This window comes from Sorex fumeus, unplaced genomic scaffold, assembly GCF_029834395.1.
Source record: "Sorex fumeus unplaced genomic scaffold, SorFum_2.1 ptg000072l, whole genome shotgun sequence".
NCBI lineage: Eukaryota > Metazoa > Chordata > Mammalia > Eulipotyphla > Soricidae > Sorex > Sorex fumeus.
In genome coordinates this window covers 52,786,270-52,802,850 of record NW_026606129.1, presented here as the reverse complement: position 1 = coordinate 52,802,850, position 16,581 = coordinate 52,786,270, and the positions used below count along the sequence as shown (strand labels likewise).

The following is a 16,581-nucleotide window of genomic DNA, read 5'->3' as shown; positions in this document are numbered from 1 at the left end:
CTCTGGGAGGCAGACACAGCGTAGGCAGGCGGGACGGGGTGGGCAGTTGCTTTAAAAGCAGACCGGAGGCCCCGCCAGTTCACCCCCACAGGAACCCGCCAGGATTTCCTCCTGCCTATCAGCAGTCTGCAGGCGGAAGGGAAGGTGCTGGCTGCTGACCCCCACGTGGATGGCCTGGGCCCTCGTGGGGGCTTTCCCTACCAGGGACCCTTTTCTGGGTTCTCAGGCTCAGAAACTACCTACCCACCAGGGGTCTCAGATTGAGGATACAATGCAAGATCAAATGGAAATCCAGGGCCAGAGAGACTATAGCTGGGAAGGGAGCTTGCCTTGCACACAGACGGCCTGGGTTAGATCCCAGCATCTCCTGAGTCCCTCAGTCCCGCCTGGAGTGATTCCTGAGTGCAGAGCCAGAAATAAGTCCTGAGCACCAACTGGGTGTGGCCCCCAAACCAAAAACAAACAAACAAACAGACAAAAAAGGGTTTGTGACCAGCACTCATTCATCCCATTCAGAGGCGGAGTTCTGAAGACTGGGTTTTGGACAGCCGTGAGTGAAATCTGTCTCATTCATTGTCTCGGAGGTTCTGGGTTTGTTTTACTTATTTTGGTTTTGGGGGCCACATCCTGCGTTGTTTAGGGCTTACTCCTGGCTCTGCATTCAGGGATCACTGCTGGAGGGCTAGAGGGACCATATGGGTGCAGGGGAATGACCCTAGCCAGGTTGGCAGCGTGCCAGGCAAGTACCCTATTTGCTGCGCTATTGATCAGGCCCCACTCTCTAGGTTGTTGTTTTCATTTTTGAGGTTGCACCAAGTGGTGCTGAGAGCTTAATCCGGGTTCTGTGCTTGGGAGTCACTTCTGGTGGTGATGCTCAGGGACCAGCAGTGCAGGAAATTAAACCCAGGCCTCCTGCAGGCATAGCCTGCACTGTCTGGGGGGCTCTCTCCCTCTCTTCTTGGCGTTCTGGAGGTTGGGCAGTCCTGAGTCAGTTTTTTCTTTCAGTCTCTGAGGCTGGGGGTTGGGTACCCAAGACAGAATGGTCTGTCCACCTGGAGCATTCCAGTGCTGAGAGTGCCCACTCTTGCCAGGCTCCACTCAGAGGATAGACAGCACTTCTCAGCTGCCCGCCACTCCTCTGCTGGTCCTGTGGGTGCCACCTTCACTACCTTACTCTGAGTCCCCGCACCTCCTTTCTCTAATTGCTGCAGTAACCGTCCTCTCCTGACTCAGCCTTACACCCGGTTCCTACACCCACTGCTGTCACTGTGCCAGCCCACCGCCATACACCTGCTCTGCGCTCCTCCCCCAAGATGGACAGCATGTCCCTAGCTAGGCCAGACACTTAGGCAATGCTACCACCCAGATCCTCTCTCAGGACACTGGGCTCTAGGCTCAGGGCAAATGTTGCCAGCTGTCATCTGGTAGCACTGCCATCAGCTGACACCCATTTCCTTTCTGTTCCCTGCTGGCATGTCAGCTATGGGACAGTGGCTAGTCAGAGTAGATGCTCAACACAGTACTTAGTTTTGGGGTCATACTAGGCAGTGATCAGGGCTTACTCGTGGCTTGTGTTCAGAGATCACTCCTGGTGGGACATGGAGATCATGTGTGGTGCCAGAGATCAAAAGACGCTGCCTGTGTCTAAGGCAAGTGCCTAACCCCCTGTTCTCTCTCTCTAGTCCCTCAACACAAATTTGGGGATGGAAAAAAGGTTGTGTGGTGATAACTTCTACTGTCTGTTACTGGTAGGGAAACTGAAGCTCAGGAAGCTAGGTAACTGGTGTAAGGTCATTTAACTGTAAATGGAGTTATTCCAATCCCAAGCCTCCTGCCTGTCCAGAATCTGGCTTCTTCCTCTGTCTCCATCCAGTTTTCATGGACCATGCTGGGGCAACTGTTACATCATTCTATGGAGGATGGGGTCAGCAGTGTGGGCAGTGTACCCTGTGCACCAGGCCTAGGCTTGATGGACTGACAATGATGACTACCTTGTCAACAGATGTCGTAACTGAAATGGAGAGAGCAGTGACCATTTGTAAAAAGCAGGGAACAGGAAGCGTCTATATGACTTCCTCTTCTCAGCAAGTCCCTGCTCCTCTTCCCACCAGTCTGACGGGCCCTGGGCTAGCTCAGATCTGCCCGGGAAGATAGCTCAGGCGTAGGTAAAGTACCTGCCTTGCATGTGTGAAGTCTGGGTTTCATCCTCTTTCCAAAAAAAAAAAAAAAAAGTTTGGGGAGTCAGAAAGATGACTTGGGGGTAAGGCACTTGCATCACATATGACTGATCCTGGTTAGTTCCCTGGGCACTGCGTATAGCCCACTGAACATCGCCAGGAATAAATGATCCCTGAGAACAGAATCACAGAGTAAGCCCTAAGTGCAGCTAGGTATAGCCCAAAACCAAAAGAAAAAAGTCTGAGCCAAAGAGATATTGAGTACATATGTGCATTCTAGAGGCCTGGGTTTGATCCCCAGAACCATGTGGTGACTCAGTCACTGTCAGGACTGAGTGATCATTGCTGGGGGTTAGAGGGGCAGACCCTCCCCTTGGTGCCCCGTGACCCCTCAGATGGTGGCCCTTCCTGTACGGAAGAAAGCGGGAATAGCAGCAGGCCTGGGGGGCAGGGTTGGTCACCCCCACTCACCTTTCCTTACCTAGCCCTGCCTGGCCCACAGAAGCCCTGAAGACTTAGGGACTAAGGCTCCTGAGGGTCAGGAGAGGTGAATGGGATTCATCCTGAAGGGTCCAGGTAACCCCATCTCTCTGTGGACATGAAATAGAGGTGATGGGCATGGGCTTCTGCCCTTGGTCAACCCCCCAGGACGCACAGTAGGAGACTGCTTCTGGTGGGTAGGACACAGGCACGATGCCCTGATCTGCAGGAGACATTGAGCAGAGGACGGCTGTGCCCCAAAGCTCATGGTTTGAAAACGGGCTCCCACATTGCCCCATAATCCCAGGGTCACTTGATCAGCACCTGCCCTGGGGAGAAGCCTCTGCGGGCTTCCTGCACTTCTTCTTTCCCTCAGGTTAAGGCTTTGCTCCAGGACCCTTGAAATGAAAGCCTCAGCCTGTGTCAAACTCTGCTTTATTGGAATAGAGAAAATAGGCAACAGAGCCCTACTGGGCACTGGCAGCGCTAGGTCCTCTGTCCCCAAATGTCTCAGTCAGCCCCAAGGCACGGGGGACACCCACCCCAAGAGGCTCTCCCAGGAGAGAGCTCCACTTTGGAAATGTGCACAGGACAGGAACTTGCAATGTGCGTTTTACTACCAGCTTCATGATTAGCAGCGAACACCCACAACGACAGTAATAGCAACAAGACTGACGGTTCAGGAAATAGTCAAAGTAAACCAGACCCACAGCGCCACGTGTCAACAACAGTCCCATAACAAGACACAAGGGCTGGTGGCAGAACACCAGAGACTTGGGCAGGCACAGCCTGGTGGAGTCTGCAGGGGCACACCCAGCATTAGGGAGCAGTAACTCAACACACGTTCACGTTCTGGGGAGAACAGTCAAATGAAGGAATCAAAGGGAAGAGAAAACACTTTGAAAAGAAAGTCTGCTTCCGTCCTGCCCTACATGGACCAGGCGAGGCGTGGCAGGGGGTGGGGGCAGCAGCCTAGCCAGTGAGCTCTACGGGGAGCTCACGACCACACAGTGCCTCCCATTGGCGAGCCAGCAGTGAGATGAGCTTCTCTCGGCTCTCAGCACTGGGGACAAACACCTGCCACTGAACCTCCCGGCCCTGGCCAGCTTGGGCTGGGTCACCTGGCACCTCCCCAAAGTGATCCAGGGTGACATTGCCCATGAGGTCATGGCCTTGCACATCATCGAAAACGAGAGTGAGGGCCTGTGGGTAGGGCTGGTAGCCCATGAGAACACGGTCCAGGTCCCGGACACGGCGGCCATCGTCCAGACGGTAGCGGTCCCTCTGTGGGGGCTCTTTGGCAAACTCAGGCAGCGGGTAGTGGACAAAGTCCTCATCCAGGAGGAAGATCTCGGCACTGGTGAGCAGGAGCGTTTTGGGACGCAGTATGCCCTTGCTGCGTCCGGTTTGTGGGGACCCCACCTGGAAGGCCTGTAGGTATAGAAGGATGCTGAGGGCAGGAGCCTTCTCTGGCTCGGCCATTCTCTGCGCCACGGTGAATGTCAGGTCGCCGACCTCCTCTTCACTAGGGTAGGTGAATTTCACCCGGCTTGAGTGGATCAGCTCATAGTTCTCCATCTTTCCTGCAGAGAGAGAAGCCCACCAGGGCTGGAGTGTGGGCCTGGTGTGGGGGCACCAGGGCGTGCCAGCAGCTCCTGCCACCCAGAGACAGTAAAAGCTGCTGGGTCTCAAGAGTGTTCCAAACCCTAAGCCAGGCAGGGACTCACCAGCCAGAACACCCTTGAGCTGCAACAACTGCCAGAGGGCAGAGAGATGGCTGACATGGGACTCCGCTAGGGAAAACCCTAGCTGAATGAGCCGGACAAAAGAAAAAGAGGCAGAGAGGAGCTCCGGGCCTGCTGCGGCCTTGAGGGTGGGGGAGAAGGGGATGGAACAGCCTGAGCTGGGCCAGGGTACCTGTGGTCTTGTTCCCAAATTCCGAGTAGAAGTCCTTGTCGACAGGCTCAGGGGAGGGTGTGCGTTCTAGTGAGGAGAGCACGGCCATGAGGTGCTGGAGGAAGCAGTGAGTCAGATAGCTGTCGCGTGTTAAGCAGGTGACCACCTGCGCCGGGGAGGAGCCTGTGGCAGAAGAAGCTGGTGACGGGTAGTTCACGGGCCCTCCCCCAGCCCCGTGCCATCAGGGACCTCTTGCAGATCAGCCTGAACCTGAAGAGTCAGGGCTAGGGCGCCCCATGTGGGAGAGCATCAGAGCCCTGAGGGGACAGCCATTTGTGAGGCCGGAAGGGCTGTGACACTTTTCTGGAAGGGATATACAGGCATTAGGGAAAGAGCTTAGCTTTCTCTCGTCAGGAAGATATGAGTCAGAAACATCCTGCCGTCGCCAAGGGCCCACCCGCCTGCCCAGCATTGCCCCCACCCCCCCACCCCCTGCTCCCCCATGGATCCAGGGTTGCACTCTCAGCAGTTCCTGAAGCAGCTTCCTCTGGCTAGAAGCAGAGATAACTTTGCCTGTGATAATGCACCCAAAGTTCGGGGTGGAAACCCACTGATGACAACAGTCATCACCCAAAACAGGACAAAGCAGCACAGAAGGTCACTCACCCGTCAGCCGGAAATACTGGTCAAAAAGCCCAACGTTGACTGCCTGCAGGTCGCTGAGTTTTAAAACAAAGCACTGGGAGATGTGGAAGGGGCTGTTGTTGTAGTCGGTGTTCTTCTGATGCCAGAAATCTGTGATGGCGAGAAGGCGAGCGAGTGTAGTAGTGGTTGTGTTGGGGCTGGGAGTGGGGCTGGGTGGGTGAGGGATGGCACAGGGTTCCAGGTGCACAGCTGTACTCTGCAGGAATAGGTGCCCTAGACTAGCTGGTGAAGTACTGACACCACCACTCACAAGGCCCAACTCTTGAGTCTGAGTTGGCGCGGGGTGGTGCCGGCCCCCAGGTGCCTGCTATGCACCGTGCCCCCAACATCATTTGCCTGGTGAGGTCCTCCTGACAGACCCAGGCACAGAAAGCCATCACTCCCCAGTCATTCAAGGGATTCCCTTGACCCCAGCCCGCCTCCTGGGCTTACCCTGCAGTGGCTCCGAGAAGTAGCGGCGCAGGCCATCGTGCAGCACAAAATACATGGCCTTGGTGGAGAGCAGCACACAGGCCGTCACCTCCAGCCCCGGGGTCTGGTAGAACACCACCGAAGACCACATGAGGTGCCTCAACTCCTCATTCTCCACCTGCACAGAGGGGCTGCGTGTGGGCCTTCACTGCACCACAGGGACAATGGGCTTGTGGACTAGAGAGCAGAGAGGTAGCATGGGCAGGAGGTGGGCATGCAGTAGGGTCCGTCAAGGGACAAGACAAAAAGTGGTTCCTGGAAGGTCACCTTAGACCATGAGCTAAGGAGAACAGTCTGTGACATGGGAAAACCAGAGACTGGGCCTAGGTAACCCCGCCTCATGCCCCTGAATGCACTGTGCCCAGCCTTACCTCAGCAATACTGCTGTGGAACAGCTCGATGATGGTGCTGCCCTGCAGGCTGGCGATGTGCCGCAACGAGGGGCATGCTGGCAGGTGTGAGGGCATCTGGTTCTCCTCTGAGATGCACTGGACCAGGTTCTCACTTGGGTACTGGGCAGGGGCCTCTGCCAGAGTCTCCTCTGTAGCTGAGGTCTCTACTGGGGTATTAGTTGGTGCTGGGGCCTCTGCTGGGGCCGGAGCAGGCATTTCTGCTGGGGCCGGGGCAGGCATCTCTGCTGGGACTGGAGCTGGAACCTCTGCTGGGACTTCCTGGGGTCGCTGGTCATTGCTAAACAATCAACATCCCCCCCCAAAAATATTAATGCGTGAACACCAAAGAAGAATCAGGGGGATATGTGGACCAAACACACACTTGTGACTTCCTTGGATTTTATCACCCGCTTCCAGGAAGGACAAATGGCCAAGTGACCAGGCCCTTTCTGTGCTGATGAGGTAAGGGCCCTCTGGCAGACACAGGGCACTCTGTGGACTAAGAATTCATTCTGGGAAGGTGTAGAGGTACCCGATGGACCTTCCCAGAATCCAGAGAACCAACTCCTCACTGCCCATCACCCTGTCCTCAGCCAGATGCCCATGCCCAAGTCAAGGAGGTCCCTTCTGAACCTGCTGTCAACTGGGTGATATAGACTGGGGTCTCATTTTGTATTTGGCATGAACCCCAAACCCTCTGGGTATCCTCTTTGCTGTCCTGGGGTTGAGATGTGTCTGCTGAGAGGAAGCAGGTACCCAGTTTCTGAACATAGTTCCTATAGTGACTGAGCATGCTCCTGACAGGTTTTGGGGTGCAGAAAGATGGAGACAAGTATCACCATCCTTGATCTATACACAGGGCAGGGAAATGGGGAGAGGGCTACAGGGACCTGCTGTGTGAGGCACAAATGTCTTATCTGTGGGGAGCCTGGCACTGGGGCTGCCTGAGAAGTTACCAATTTAGCAGGAAGATGATGGAACCCTCCAGGGACAGAATCTGGGAACCAGGCTGGAGGGAGAAGTCTGGTCCTGTGAGAGTCTGGGGTCAGGACAAGCTCTCCAGGACTGGGGAGGGATCCTAAGGCTGGAGTGCGGGCTGTGCATGCAGACTGGCACCACATGGTCCCTGAGCCAGGAATGGCCGCCCGAACAGTGAGCTCTAGCAGTCCTTGAGGGAGGCGTGGGAGGGAGCATAGAGGAAGTGAAGCTCAGAGGGTGGGAGCTGAGAACAGCGCACCTCCTCCCACTTTGTACATCAGTCTCTTCCCCCCAAAAAAATGGAGCTTTCCAGGGCACTGCACCCAGATCACAACTCAGTTTCCTTTGGAAGGGACATGTAAAATTACGTCCAGCAACTGAAGTTTTCTTAAGAAGGGTTTGGCCCCTCAAAAGGGCAGGACTTGGAGAGAGGTATCAGAGGCAGGCCTCCAGGTTCCTGAGCTGGCAGTGGCACTGTGGACGCTGGAGTGGGGAGCAGAGCTTGGACCCAGGGGCAGAGTGAGAGGGTCAGGGCTCTGGGCCAGCCCTGCAGCCTGCGTCTACGCAAGGATGGCTCTCCTAGGCTCTGACACAGCTCAAGTGAGTTATGCACACTCAGGGTCGTCAGGAGCTCGGCTACCCCACCACAGGCACAGAGACCTGCCCTGGCGCAATGGTCTCTGACATGGTGCCAGAATGCCACTGCCCCTGCTCCCTGAGAACCTGCTGCTGGGTCTCACCTGGCTCTGCCTTCAGCAGGCTGCTCATCCACATGGGGACCCTGAGGCTGGACCCCAGCGGCAGGGTTCTTGGCAATGACTACAGTCTTCAGGTCCTGCAGCGAGGCCCGCAGCTGGTTGTAGATGCGCAGGAAGTGGAACTTCTCATGCGGCAGCACAAAGATGGCGGTGACGAAGCGGTAGCCCACGAGCAGCTCCAGCACGTGGCCATCGGCAAAGGCTCCTCGAGGCTGGGTGCAACTGCGTGTGGGGTCCAGCAGCACGGTGGAGAGTGGCACACGGCTGAGTTTGAAGCTGTTGCGGTTGCGGCAGTGGTGGGTGCCACGATTCGGCATGGGGTTGAAGTCAGCCTTGATGACATTGAGGTGCTGGGGAGTCAGCAGCAGCCAGTAGGGGATGGCGGCAGACTTCACAGCCTCGGAGGGGGCACAGCAGGAGCGGCGCACAGCTGAGCAGAGCGTGCAGCTGGCCCACTCAATGTTGCCAGAGTAGTCACCGGCGGCCGTCTGCACCATGCGCTTATCACTGTAGACTAAGTAGACGGGAAAGCAGCCCTGGCTACGCTCCTGACAACCACCTGCCACCTTGTAGAAGGTGAGCAGCTGGCGGAGGAACTCCTGCAGGCTGGTGTGGCTGCCGTAGAGTAGGGGGCTGCACAGCATGGCCATGTGCTGGGGGGCGAAGCACGCGCGCAAGTCGGCGTGGAACTCGTGCAGGTTGGCGGCGTCTGAGATGATGAAGAGCGTGTTCTCGCTGTGCCGCACCTTGAGTACCAGACACAGCTCGGGCATGAGGAAGCCAAACTCTGTGAGGTCGCCATGCGGGAAGCAGAAGACAAAGCGCAGGGATGAGAGGATGTGCTGGCTGCTTCCCCGAGACTCCTGGTGCGGGATCTCAAAGACGGCAATGCCGAAGTCGGTGAGCACGAGGCAGGCGGCGAACTGGCGGATGCTGCCCTGCACATGGATCAGGAAGCACCAGAGTACTTTGAGAATGCGGATATGCTCCAGCAGGAAGTCCTCATCTGCACCTAGGGCCCACTCCAGCGCCAAGCGCTCCTCCTCTTCAGCCTCTTCCTCCTCTTCCTCCTCCTCTTCCTCTTCCTCTTCTTCCCCTCGGCCTCCCTCCTCTTCATCATCTGCATCTGGGGGTCCCATTTCAAAGTAGCGGTTCTCAGCAACATTCTCCTCTTCCTCCTCCTGGCCCAGGCCTTCTCGCTGGTTGGCGGCCTCAATCCACGCGGGCAGCTGCCGCTCAATGGCCTGCCGGATGAGCGTGCTCAGGCGCTGGATGAAGTCCTGGTTGGTGGCTGTGTAGCCAATGCAGGTGAAGGGCAGAAAGATGATTTGACCAGACCCAGGCACCACCTGGACCTCTGGCTCCGCGTGTTCTGGGCTGTGCGGGGAAAAGACTTGTGAGGGATGTGCCAGATGAGGACTCTAGGCTCTCCTGCCTGGAGCTAGTTCTGCTGTACCCAAGACCCAAGGAACAACCCAGGGGTCTTCCCCACCTCCCCAGATAATCCAGTCTACTCCCAGGACATGTATCCCAGGGGAAGCTGAGGGGCCAGGCACATACTACACTGGTTCTCCCAAGGGCCAGCAAGATGTGTCATTCAAATGCAGGCTGTGAGCCTCCAAAACAATAGGTGCGCTGGAGAATAAACTCACTGGCTGTAAGGGTTTCCTCCAGGGGTACTCAGTACCCTTGAGAGTAAGGTCACCTGGCACTGCCTCCCAGGGCCCAGGGGCAAGAATGAGAGGCAGACACATGCCCATAAAGACTCCATTATTCTGTCTTCTCTCCCACTCCCCTAAAGAATGTATCTTCTTAAAAAAACTTTTTTGGCTTTGGGGTTCACAATGATGCTCAGGGGACCATACGGGATGCCAGGGACTGAACCCAGGTTGGCCATCCCGCAAACACCCTCCCGGCTGTACTATTCTCCAGCTCCAGCCCTCAGGAATGAACTGTTGGCTCAGATTGTCTCCTGCCTCCTGACCGGGACCGGAAAGCAGGTATTAGAATTTGAACTAACTAGAGTCTATCTCAGTTGTTCTTATTCAGTGAAGGCTGAAAGGGCTCCAGAGGTTTCACAAACCGGGCTGACTGCTGTGTGTGCAACGGCTCCAGCACCGCCCCAGTCTCTCTTACCTTGCACCCCCAACTGCTCCTGGTACATCCCTGAGATCATCGGCAGGGGCCTAGCGGAGAAGGAAATGAGGTCACCCCCATCGGCTGCAGCTGCTACTGGGCATCTCTGGGTGCTGGCCCTTGAGCTGCCCAACCTCCCTCATTGTCCCATGGGGAAGTTCCTCTTTAGCCTCAGGCTCCTTCTGGATCAGGAAGGGTTGACTCTTGCAACTATCCCTGAACAACTCAGGAGACCTGAGGTCCTGCCCACATTCAAGTCTTTCTAATTCTAGCCCATACTCCCTCACATTCCAATCCGTGGCCTCTGCAGCTCAGCGTGAGTCTCTGGTCTGGCATGTAAGGATTCCTTGTGCCATCCCAGAAGATGCATGTGGTCAGATGCATGTGGTGACTGACCAGCAGAGGCTGGAATACAGCCCAGCAAGGTGGTGGGGATAGTCAGCACCCAGATAGCGCACTGAGCACAGTGAACTACTCCCAGGTCATGAGGCCATGACACTGACTGAATAAGACAGGCCAGAAGCCAGGCACCAAGCGCCATGCTCAAGGCAGGTACGTCCCACATGCCATCATTGTCTTCCTCCTCTCCTCCTTGGACAATAGGGAGCAACTCTGGAACACTCGGCAGCAGCCAGAGAAGGAGCTGGGGTCAACTGGGCCCCAGACTATCAAGGGCATGAGGGCAGGCAGAATGGCCCAGAAGCGCCAGGTAGCAGGGCAGACACCACCCAGGTCTGGAACTGACCAAGACTTCCCCCACAGGTCTTCTGAACTGTTTGCTCAGGGGCTTAAGGGTCATTTGGCTTTCAACTGACTCCCAGGGCTCAGTCAGAGAGAACTGTGTGGTCCCATTGAATGGAGAGAAGGTAGGATAGGGGAGAGATGAGAGCCTGAATGTACACATGGAACCACAGAGTGGGAGCACCAAGCACGGGCACCGGCCGACTCTGGCTGGTTCACTTCCCACTTCCAGATGGGCCTTGGCTGCAGAGGTTATGGGCCCGAGCTTTGGAGGAGGGTTACCTGTCCTGCAGGGATGGACTCCGGGGAATCGGAACAGCCCCGGGCAATGGGCCGGTCCTCGGGAGTCAGACTGTCGGTGGATGAGAGGCTGCTGGCCAGGGCCTCTTCCTGCACGAACATGATTCCTGGAGAGATGGGAGTGGGGAAGGGAAGACGGCGGAGGGGGAAAGGGGCAAGGAGAGCAGTAGTTCAACAACTGGGGTTGGGCCTCTGGGCTACTGGCATGGCACAGGGAGTGGTCAGACTCCTCAGTGCCAGCCACATGGATCATAGAAGTCAAGCTGAAATCTTGGAGAAAGAGCAAATGACTGCTTATTCTAGAGCAGGGAGAGCTCTGAGCACAAACTCAAAGGGAAAAATTGAGGTGCAACTACATAAAAATTAAACTAAGTAAAAAGATAAATTGAAACAACAAAAAAATGACTGCAATATTAAAAGGCTTGCATTTTAATCTATAAAAAGCTCTTAAAGACAACAAAAACAGAGTGGGAGGGGGAAAGAAGGGTTGGAAATCCCATTAGAACCCTGCAAACAAATCAGATCCAGAGGGCAGCTGACAGCCTAGCACATGGGCCTGGTCTGACCCACCCAAGGCCCAGGCTGGCCCTGGGGCGTGCAGGGTGCCCACTGATGAACAGTTTGGCAATATGTCCCTCAAGAGCCTTCAAGTTGTTCACTCCTAGAGCATTCTACTGGGGACAGGGCAGAGGGGCTGCACGCTCACTGCAGACACTGAGGGAGGGCACAAGACCCTTTGGGCAGGTCCTGCAGGGCTGGTAAGGCTAGTCCCTGAGGCGGCTCCCTGCAGAACACACACCCTCCCACGGACAGCACACTGACACATGCAGAGACACCACCTTGTTTCACCCTGCTGAGACTATTGTGAGAACACAGCAGCACTGCACCCGGCTTTCCTCCAGACATTTTCGAGACTGGCTGAGGTTAAAGCGTTTTCACTTGTTTTATTTCTTCCACACAGGGAGTGAGCCCTGGATTCATAAGTGCAAGGCATGCGCTTTACCACTGAGCCACATCCCTTGTCTGAAGGGTAAGGCTTTTAAAAAACATCCTCCCGAGGACAGCTGGTTGGGTGAACACTAGGCATCACCCCCCACTTCCAAGGAAGCTTGGCAAAAGCCCCTCCACCCAGTGGAGTGACTCAGAGCTTCAGAGAACAGACCCTTGTCTAGCTCAGCTTCTGCCCAGGGACAGGACAACTCAGAGCCCAGGTCCTTCCTCACGGGTGAACCAGATGAGGACCCAAGCCAAGACACCCAAACAGCCAAGCAGCAGGGGCCACACAGGCAGAAGGGAGGCAAGCACGCAGCCATGCAGACGCACCAGCAGGCCCACTCAACCTTCACCTGAGCTTCCACGCCCAGAAACCAACCTCCTCCTCCCACAAAGCTTCCCATCTCACCCGTCCTCTTCGACTCACCTCAAATACTACTTCCGCTGCACAGCATATGCTGCGTTAGACAAAACCTCTCTTCTACAAATGTCCCCAAATCATTCTCCCTTAAGCATACGGCTTATCTCCCCAAGAGGCTCCAGGTTCCTCAGGGTCACTGTCCTGGTCATATTGAAAGGCCCCCAATAAGGATGTAGGAGAGGGAAGCCCTCCTAGGCCAATATTCATGAGCCAGGAGCAGTACTGAGCGCTGGCCCAAAGTTAGCTCATGCACCCCTCGTTATTTACCCCAATTCATCAAATCTAAGATGCGTGGACGAGGCGCCATCTTGGTCTTAGTAGAAGGTGTCCATAGAAGGTTCCACACGACTCCGGCAGGAATATCAGCTGGCCAACAGTGACTGAGATGCCACTGACTGAAAGACGCGGCTCAGTCTCAGAGAGGTCACAAGGTGGGAAAGGGCGCATCTTAGAATCGATGAAGGTGGGTACATCCACTTTACAGTTGAGAGACAGAGCTTGAGTGAGGTGCCACGTGACTTGGCTTGTGGGTGCGGGGCCAGGAAAGCTGGGAAGCAGCGTCAGCTGACCCACCCAGGTGCTGGCTCCTGAGTGCTGCTCTACGGTTTCCTCTCAGTCCCAGCCCTGGCAGGAGAATGAAGCCTGCTACTCTGCACAGCCCGCCCGGCCCTCCACAACCCTCCAGGACTCCGACAAGCTAGCTGACAGTTCCCAGATGATCAGTGGCCTGGTGTCGACGCACAGCACTCCTTCAGGCAGGCTGAGCCCCCAGTTTATTTCCAAGTATGTTCACTTCATGGACTTAGGCTGGGAGCAAAGCTGCTCCCACACAGGAGAGATCCTAGGCAAACAGCAGCAGCAGCGTGAGGGTGAACACCAACCTCTGCGAACTCCTCCACATCCGGGGGAAAAAAGCAGTTTCCTCATCATTCCCCCCAGCCTGGCCCCATCTGGGGATAAGGACCTGTGGACAGACAGGCTGTGCTTCCTTCCCGGGCCACCGTCAGCGGTGCAACAAGCGGTCAGAAAGGGCCGCTCAGAGGGTGGGATGGGACAGCAGGAGTGTGGAGAACGGGGCCCGAGCCTTGTTGTTTCTCCCAAAAGGAAAGAGATGTGCACACCGAGACATCCACTGCAGTTTATTTACAGAGTGCGGATCTGGAGACAGGTCTAACGCCCGGGAGCCAGGAAGGGGGCAGACTCCAGGCGCCATGCTGAGGAACGGGGCTGAGCTGGACTGCATCCCCAAAGGGCAGGCGCGTTCCCCACCCAGGTCTGCTCCTTCCCAGCTGTTCTCTGCGTGCACATTCACTCCCTCACTCCTTTCCCACGCACTGGCTGAGTGCCCCCTGGCCTCTGGGGCTCTCATAGGATGTCCCTGTCCCAAGTCTGGTCCTGCAGAACCCTGTAAGCTCATGGGTGCAAGGGGGGGGCGTTTTGGTCCTGCAGCAGGAGGAACAGTCAAGGACGTTTCCTCACAGCAATACAACCCCCCCTTCCCTTTTAGGTAAAATAGAGAACAAAAGCAAGAATTCTCTGTCGAGAGTGTTACAAAAGCAAACGGCTGATCATTCTGGCAGTGAAGCTGGCCACAGCGGCCTCCTGAACTCCATCCAGCTCTTGGTTGGAGTTCTGGTGCACGGCCTGTGCTGGGCCTTCTGTCCTGCACCTCTCCCCTCTCCCTACCCGTCTTCTCTTCCGTGAGGCGGCAGAGCATGAGCCCCGTGGGCCTATTTCCCATTCCACCAGACACAGTGCACACCCTGTGCTTTGCCAGCTTCAACAGTGGCAACATGTGCAGGGCCCACCCCTGCCCAGGATCTTATCCGCTAAGAGAAATTCCCCACCAGCCAGATTACCAGGTCAAGGGGTGGGAACACTTTTTTGGTTTTTGAAACACAGGGTCAAACTGTTTTCCCAAGACCTCACACCAAGTTCTCCGTCTCCAGATGCCCGGGCGGGCGGCGTTCTTTCCTGCGTGTCCCAAGCCTCGGCTCCACTTGGGACGGCACACCCTCCCCTCTTCCGCGGGGGCCGGGCCAGCAGACACTCTCATGGGACCTGCTTCACTCACTCATCTCCGAGGGTGCCTGGGTTCAGAGGTGAAAGCCCTTTGAAAACGCTAAGACAGTGGGTAGCAATAGGGCCCATGGACAGCCCCTTTGGCCCCCCACAGTGTTTTAGGGCTGAGTCACACGTAACAGTCACCAAGATAAGGTGGGGTAAAAGCAAGCTCCTCACACAAGGGAAGAGGACGCCTGACTCGGGAAGTAATAAGGCTCGGCTTCCTGTTAACAGGCCATAACTTGCACTCACTACCTGGGAAGAAGAGGTGAGCCAGGAGTCCCAGCTTGTTCAATAGGGGGCCCACCAGACACCTTGTGGAGTTCCAAAGGAACTGGCCACGAGCATCAGAGCAACTGGTGACTCTCATGAAGCAAACAACAGAGTTGCAACTGGATGAGGTACCCCTCTCCTGCAGCTAGCACTGTGCCCCCAACTGAGCTGCAGGGAACAGGTGCACTGGGCAGGTGGGTTGAGAGTGCGCGCATGCGCGGTTACCTTGGTTGGAGAGGATGGGCTGGGGCAGGGTGGCCGAGGTGGGAGCCACGGTGGGAGGGGAGCTGCTGGGCCTGACAGAGGGAGCAGCCGAGAGCCGGGAGTCCTCGGTGACCTGAGGAGGGCGCCGCAGCCCAGGAGAAAAGAGAAAACTTGCTTAGGAAGAAGAGAGAGCTTAGTGGTGCCAGGGGTGTGAGGAGGGAAGAGCTGGGCCATTTTCAGGAGCACTGAGGAGGTCAAAGGCAATTCCACCTGATTTCCGTGCCCTGCCATGTAGCTACTGGCACACCCCAACTCCATCTGCAGCTGGCACCAGGTACTCAGTGGTTCTGATGCACCAGGCCAGTTTCTACTATTCTGGAAACCAGCTCCTTCCTCAGCTGGCCTGCCCCCTGCCCCCACTTCCCACTCAGACTCACCTTCCTCTCAGGGTGACTGCTCAGCTTGGACTTGACCTCCTTGGCTTTCTGAATCGCTTTCAGCACTTCCACGGTGTCCAGCTCTTTCTCTGTGGTCGCTATGTTGTCTAGACAGACCTACAGAGAGCAGACAATGACTATTGGCATAGGATCTGGCAAACTGTGGAGCGAGGGGCAGGAGGGCTGTTGCAGTGTGGACCTGGCCCTGAGAGGATGCAGGCGACCATAGGAGGCTCATTCCACTGCCAGTGAGCTCACCGTTGCCTACCCAAGTGAGCTGAGACTCCCCCACTGGGCAGTAAAATCCAGATCTACTGAGAAGGCCTCTTGGGTAGCTGGGATTGGGGCAATGCTTGACTAGAACTAAGCCCCTAATTTCAATGGAACTTAGACTGGCAATGATTAAAGGCCTGGAGGGGTGGTGAGTGGTGAGGGATGGGGTGGCAGGGACTTCTATCTGCCAATATAAGAGGGAGCAGTGGGTATCAGCAGGCAGCAGGGATTGCAGTGTGTTGAGTGGTAGAAGTTGGTCCTCTGGGCCTGGGAGAGGAACAGGCACCAACATGTGTCCTGGGGGTCTCCCAAACCGGGAGCTGGTGAGGGGAGAAGACAACTTATCAGCAGTGTTGTCTGAGGACAGTGGAAGAAGGAACACTGGGAACAGAAGAGATAGGGGGGACAGGGTGGGGGAAAGATCCAAGGAACACGGGGGAGAAAAAAAAGTCCAACAAGGAATGGGGGAGTGGGAGCAAGAGGCCATATGGTGACCGTAAGGACCTGTGTAGCTGGCACGGTGGCAGGTGGCTATCAGTTCACAGCAGACATCAGGTAGGTATACAAGGAAGAGGGGCAACCCTCTGCATTTTCTTAGGGGTTGGCAGCAGCACCAACTCTACAAACCATGGGTGTATCCAGACTACTTGAGTTCCTGTGAAAGAAAACCCCAGGATCTAGCCATTAGATATTTTGGTAGAGATTGTTAAGAACTATACTTATTATTTCAAATCTTTCCCCCTTTTTTGGGGGGGAGATGGGAAGGGGGAGGGCAATTTGGACTATACTCGGCGATGCTCAGCAGTTACTCCTGGCTCTGCGCTCAGGAATTACTCCTGGCGGTGCTTGAGGGACCATATGTGATGGCCAGGATTAAACCCG

General features: G+C 56.0%; 1 protein-coding gene across 2 annotated transcripts in view; it reads right to left on the bottom strand.

Moving 5' to 3' along the window:
• Nucleotides 1–3,075: 3,075 nt before the first annotated feature.
• Nucleotides 3,076–16,581, bottom strand: part of NISCH (nischarin) — a 37,003-nt gene continuing 23,497 nt past the window's right edge. The window contains exons 12-21 of one of the 2 annotated variants that reach the window (XM_056128904.1): nt 15,427–15,543; nt 15,011–15,122; nt 11,017–11,141; nt 9,994–10,043; nt 7,840–9,234; nt 6,101–6,419; nt 5,691–5,847; nt 5,220–5,348; nt 4,575–4,736; nt 3,076–4,240 (exon numbers count right to left, since the gene is read on the bottom strand). In XM_056128904.1, coding sequence (XP_055984879.1) covers nt 3,630–4,240; nt 4,575–4,736; nt 5,220–5,348; nt 5,691–5,847; nt 6,101–6,419; nt 7,840–9,234; nt 9,994–10,043; nt 11,017–11,141; nt 15,011–15,122; nt 15,427–15,543 — 3,177 coding nt within the window. In that variant the 3' untranslated portion in view covers nt 3,076–3,629. Of the gene's footprint in view, nt 4,241–4,574; nt 4,737–5,219; nt 5,349–5,690; nt 5,848–6,100; nt 6,420–7,839; nt 9,235–9,993; nt 10,044–11,016; nt 11,142–13,566; nt 14,539–15,010; nt 15,123–15,426; nt 15,544–16,581 lie in introns of those variants that run through there. The other variant, XM_056128905.1, reaches the window with a different exon arrangement.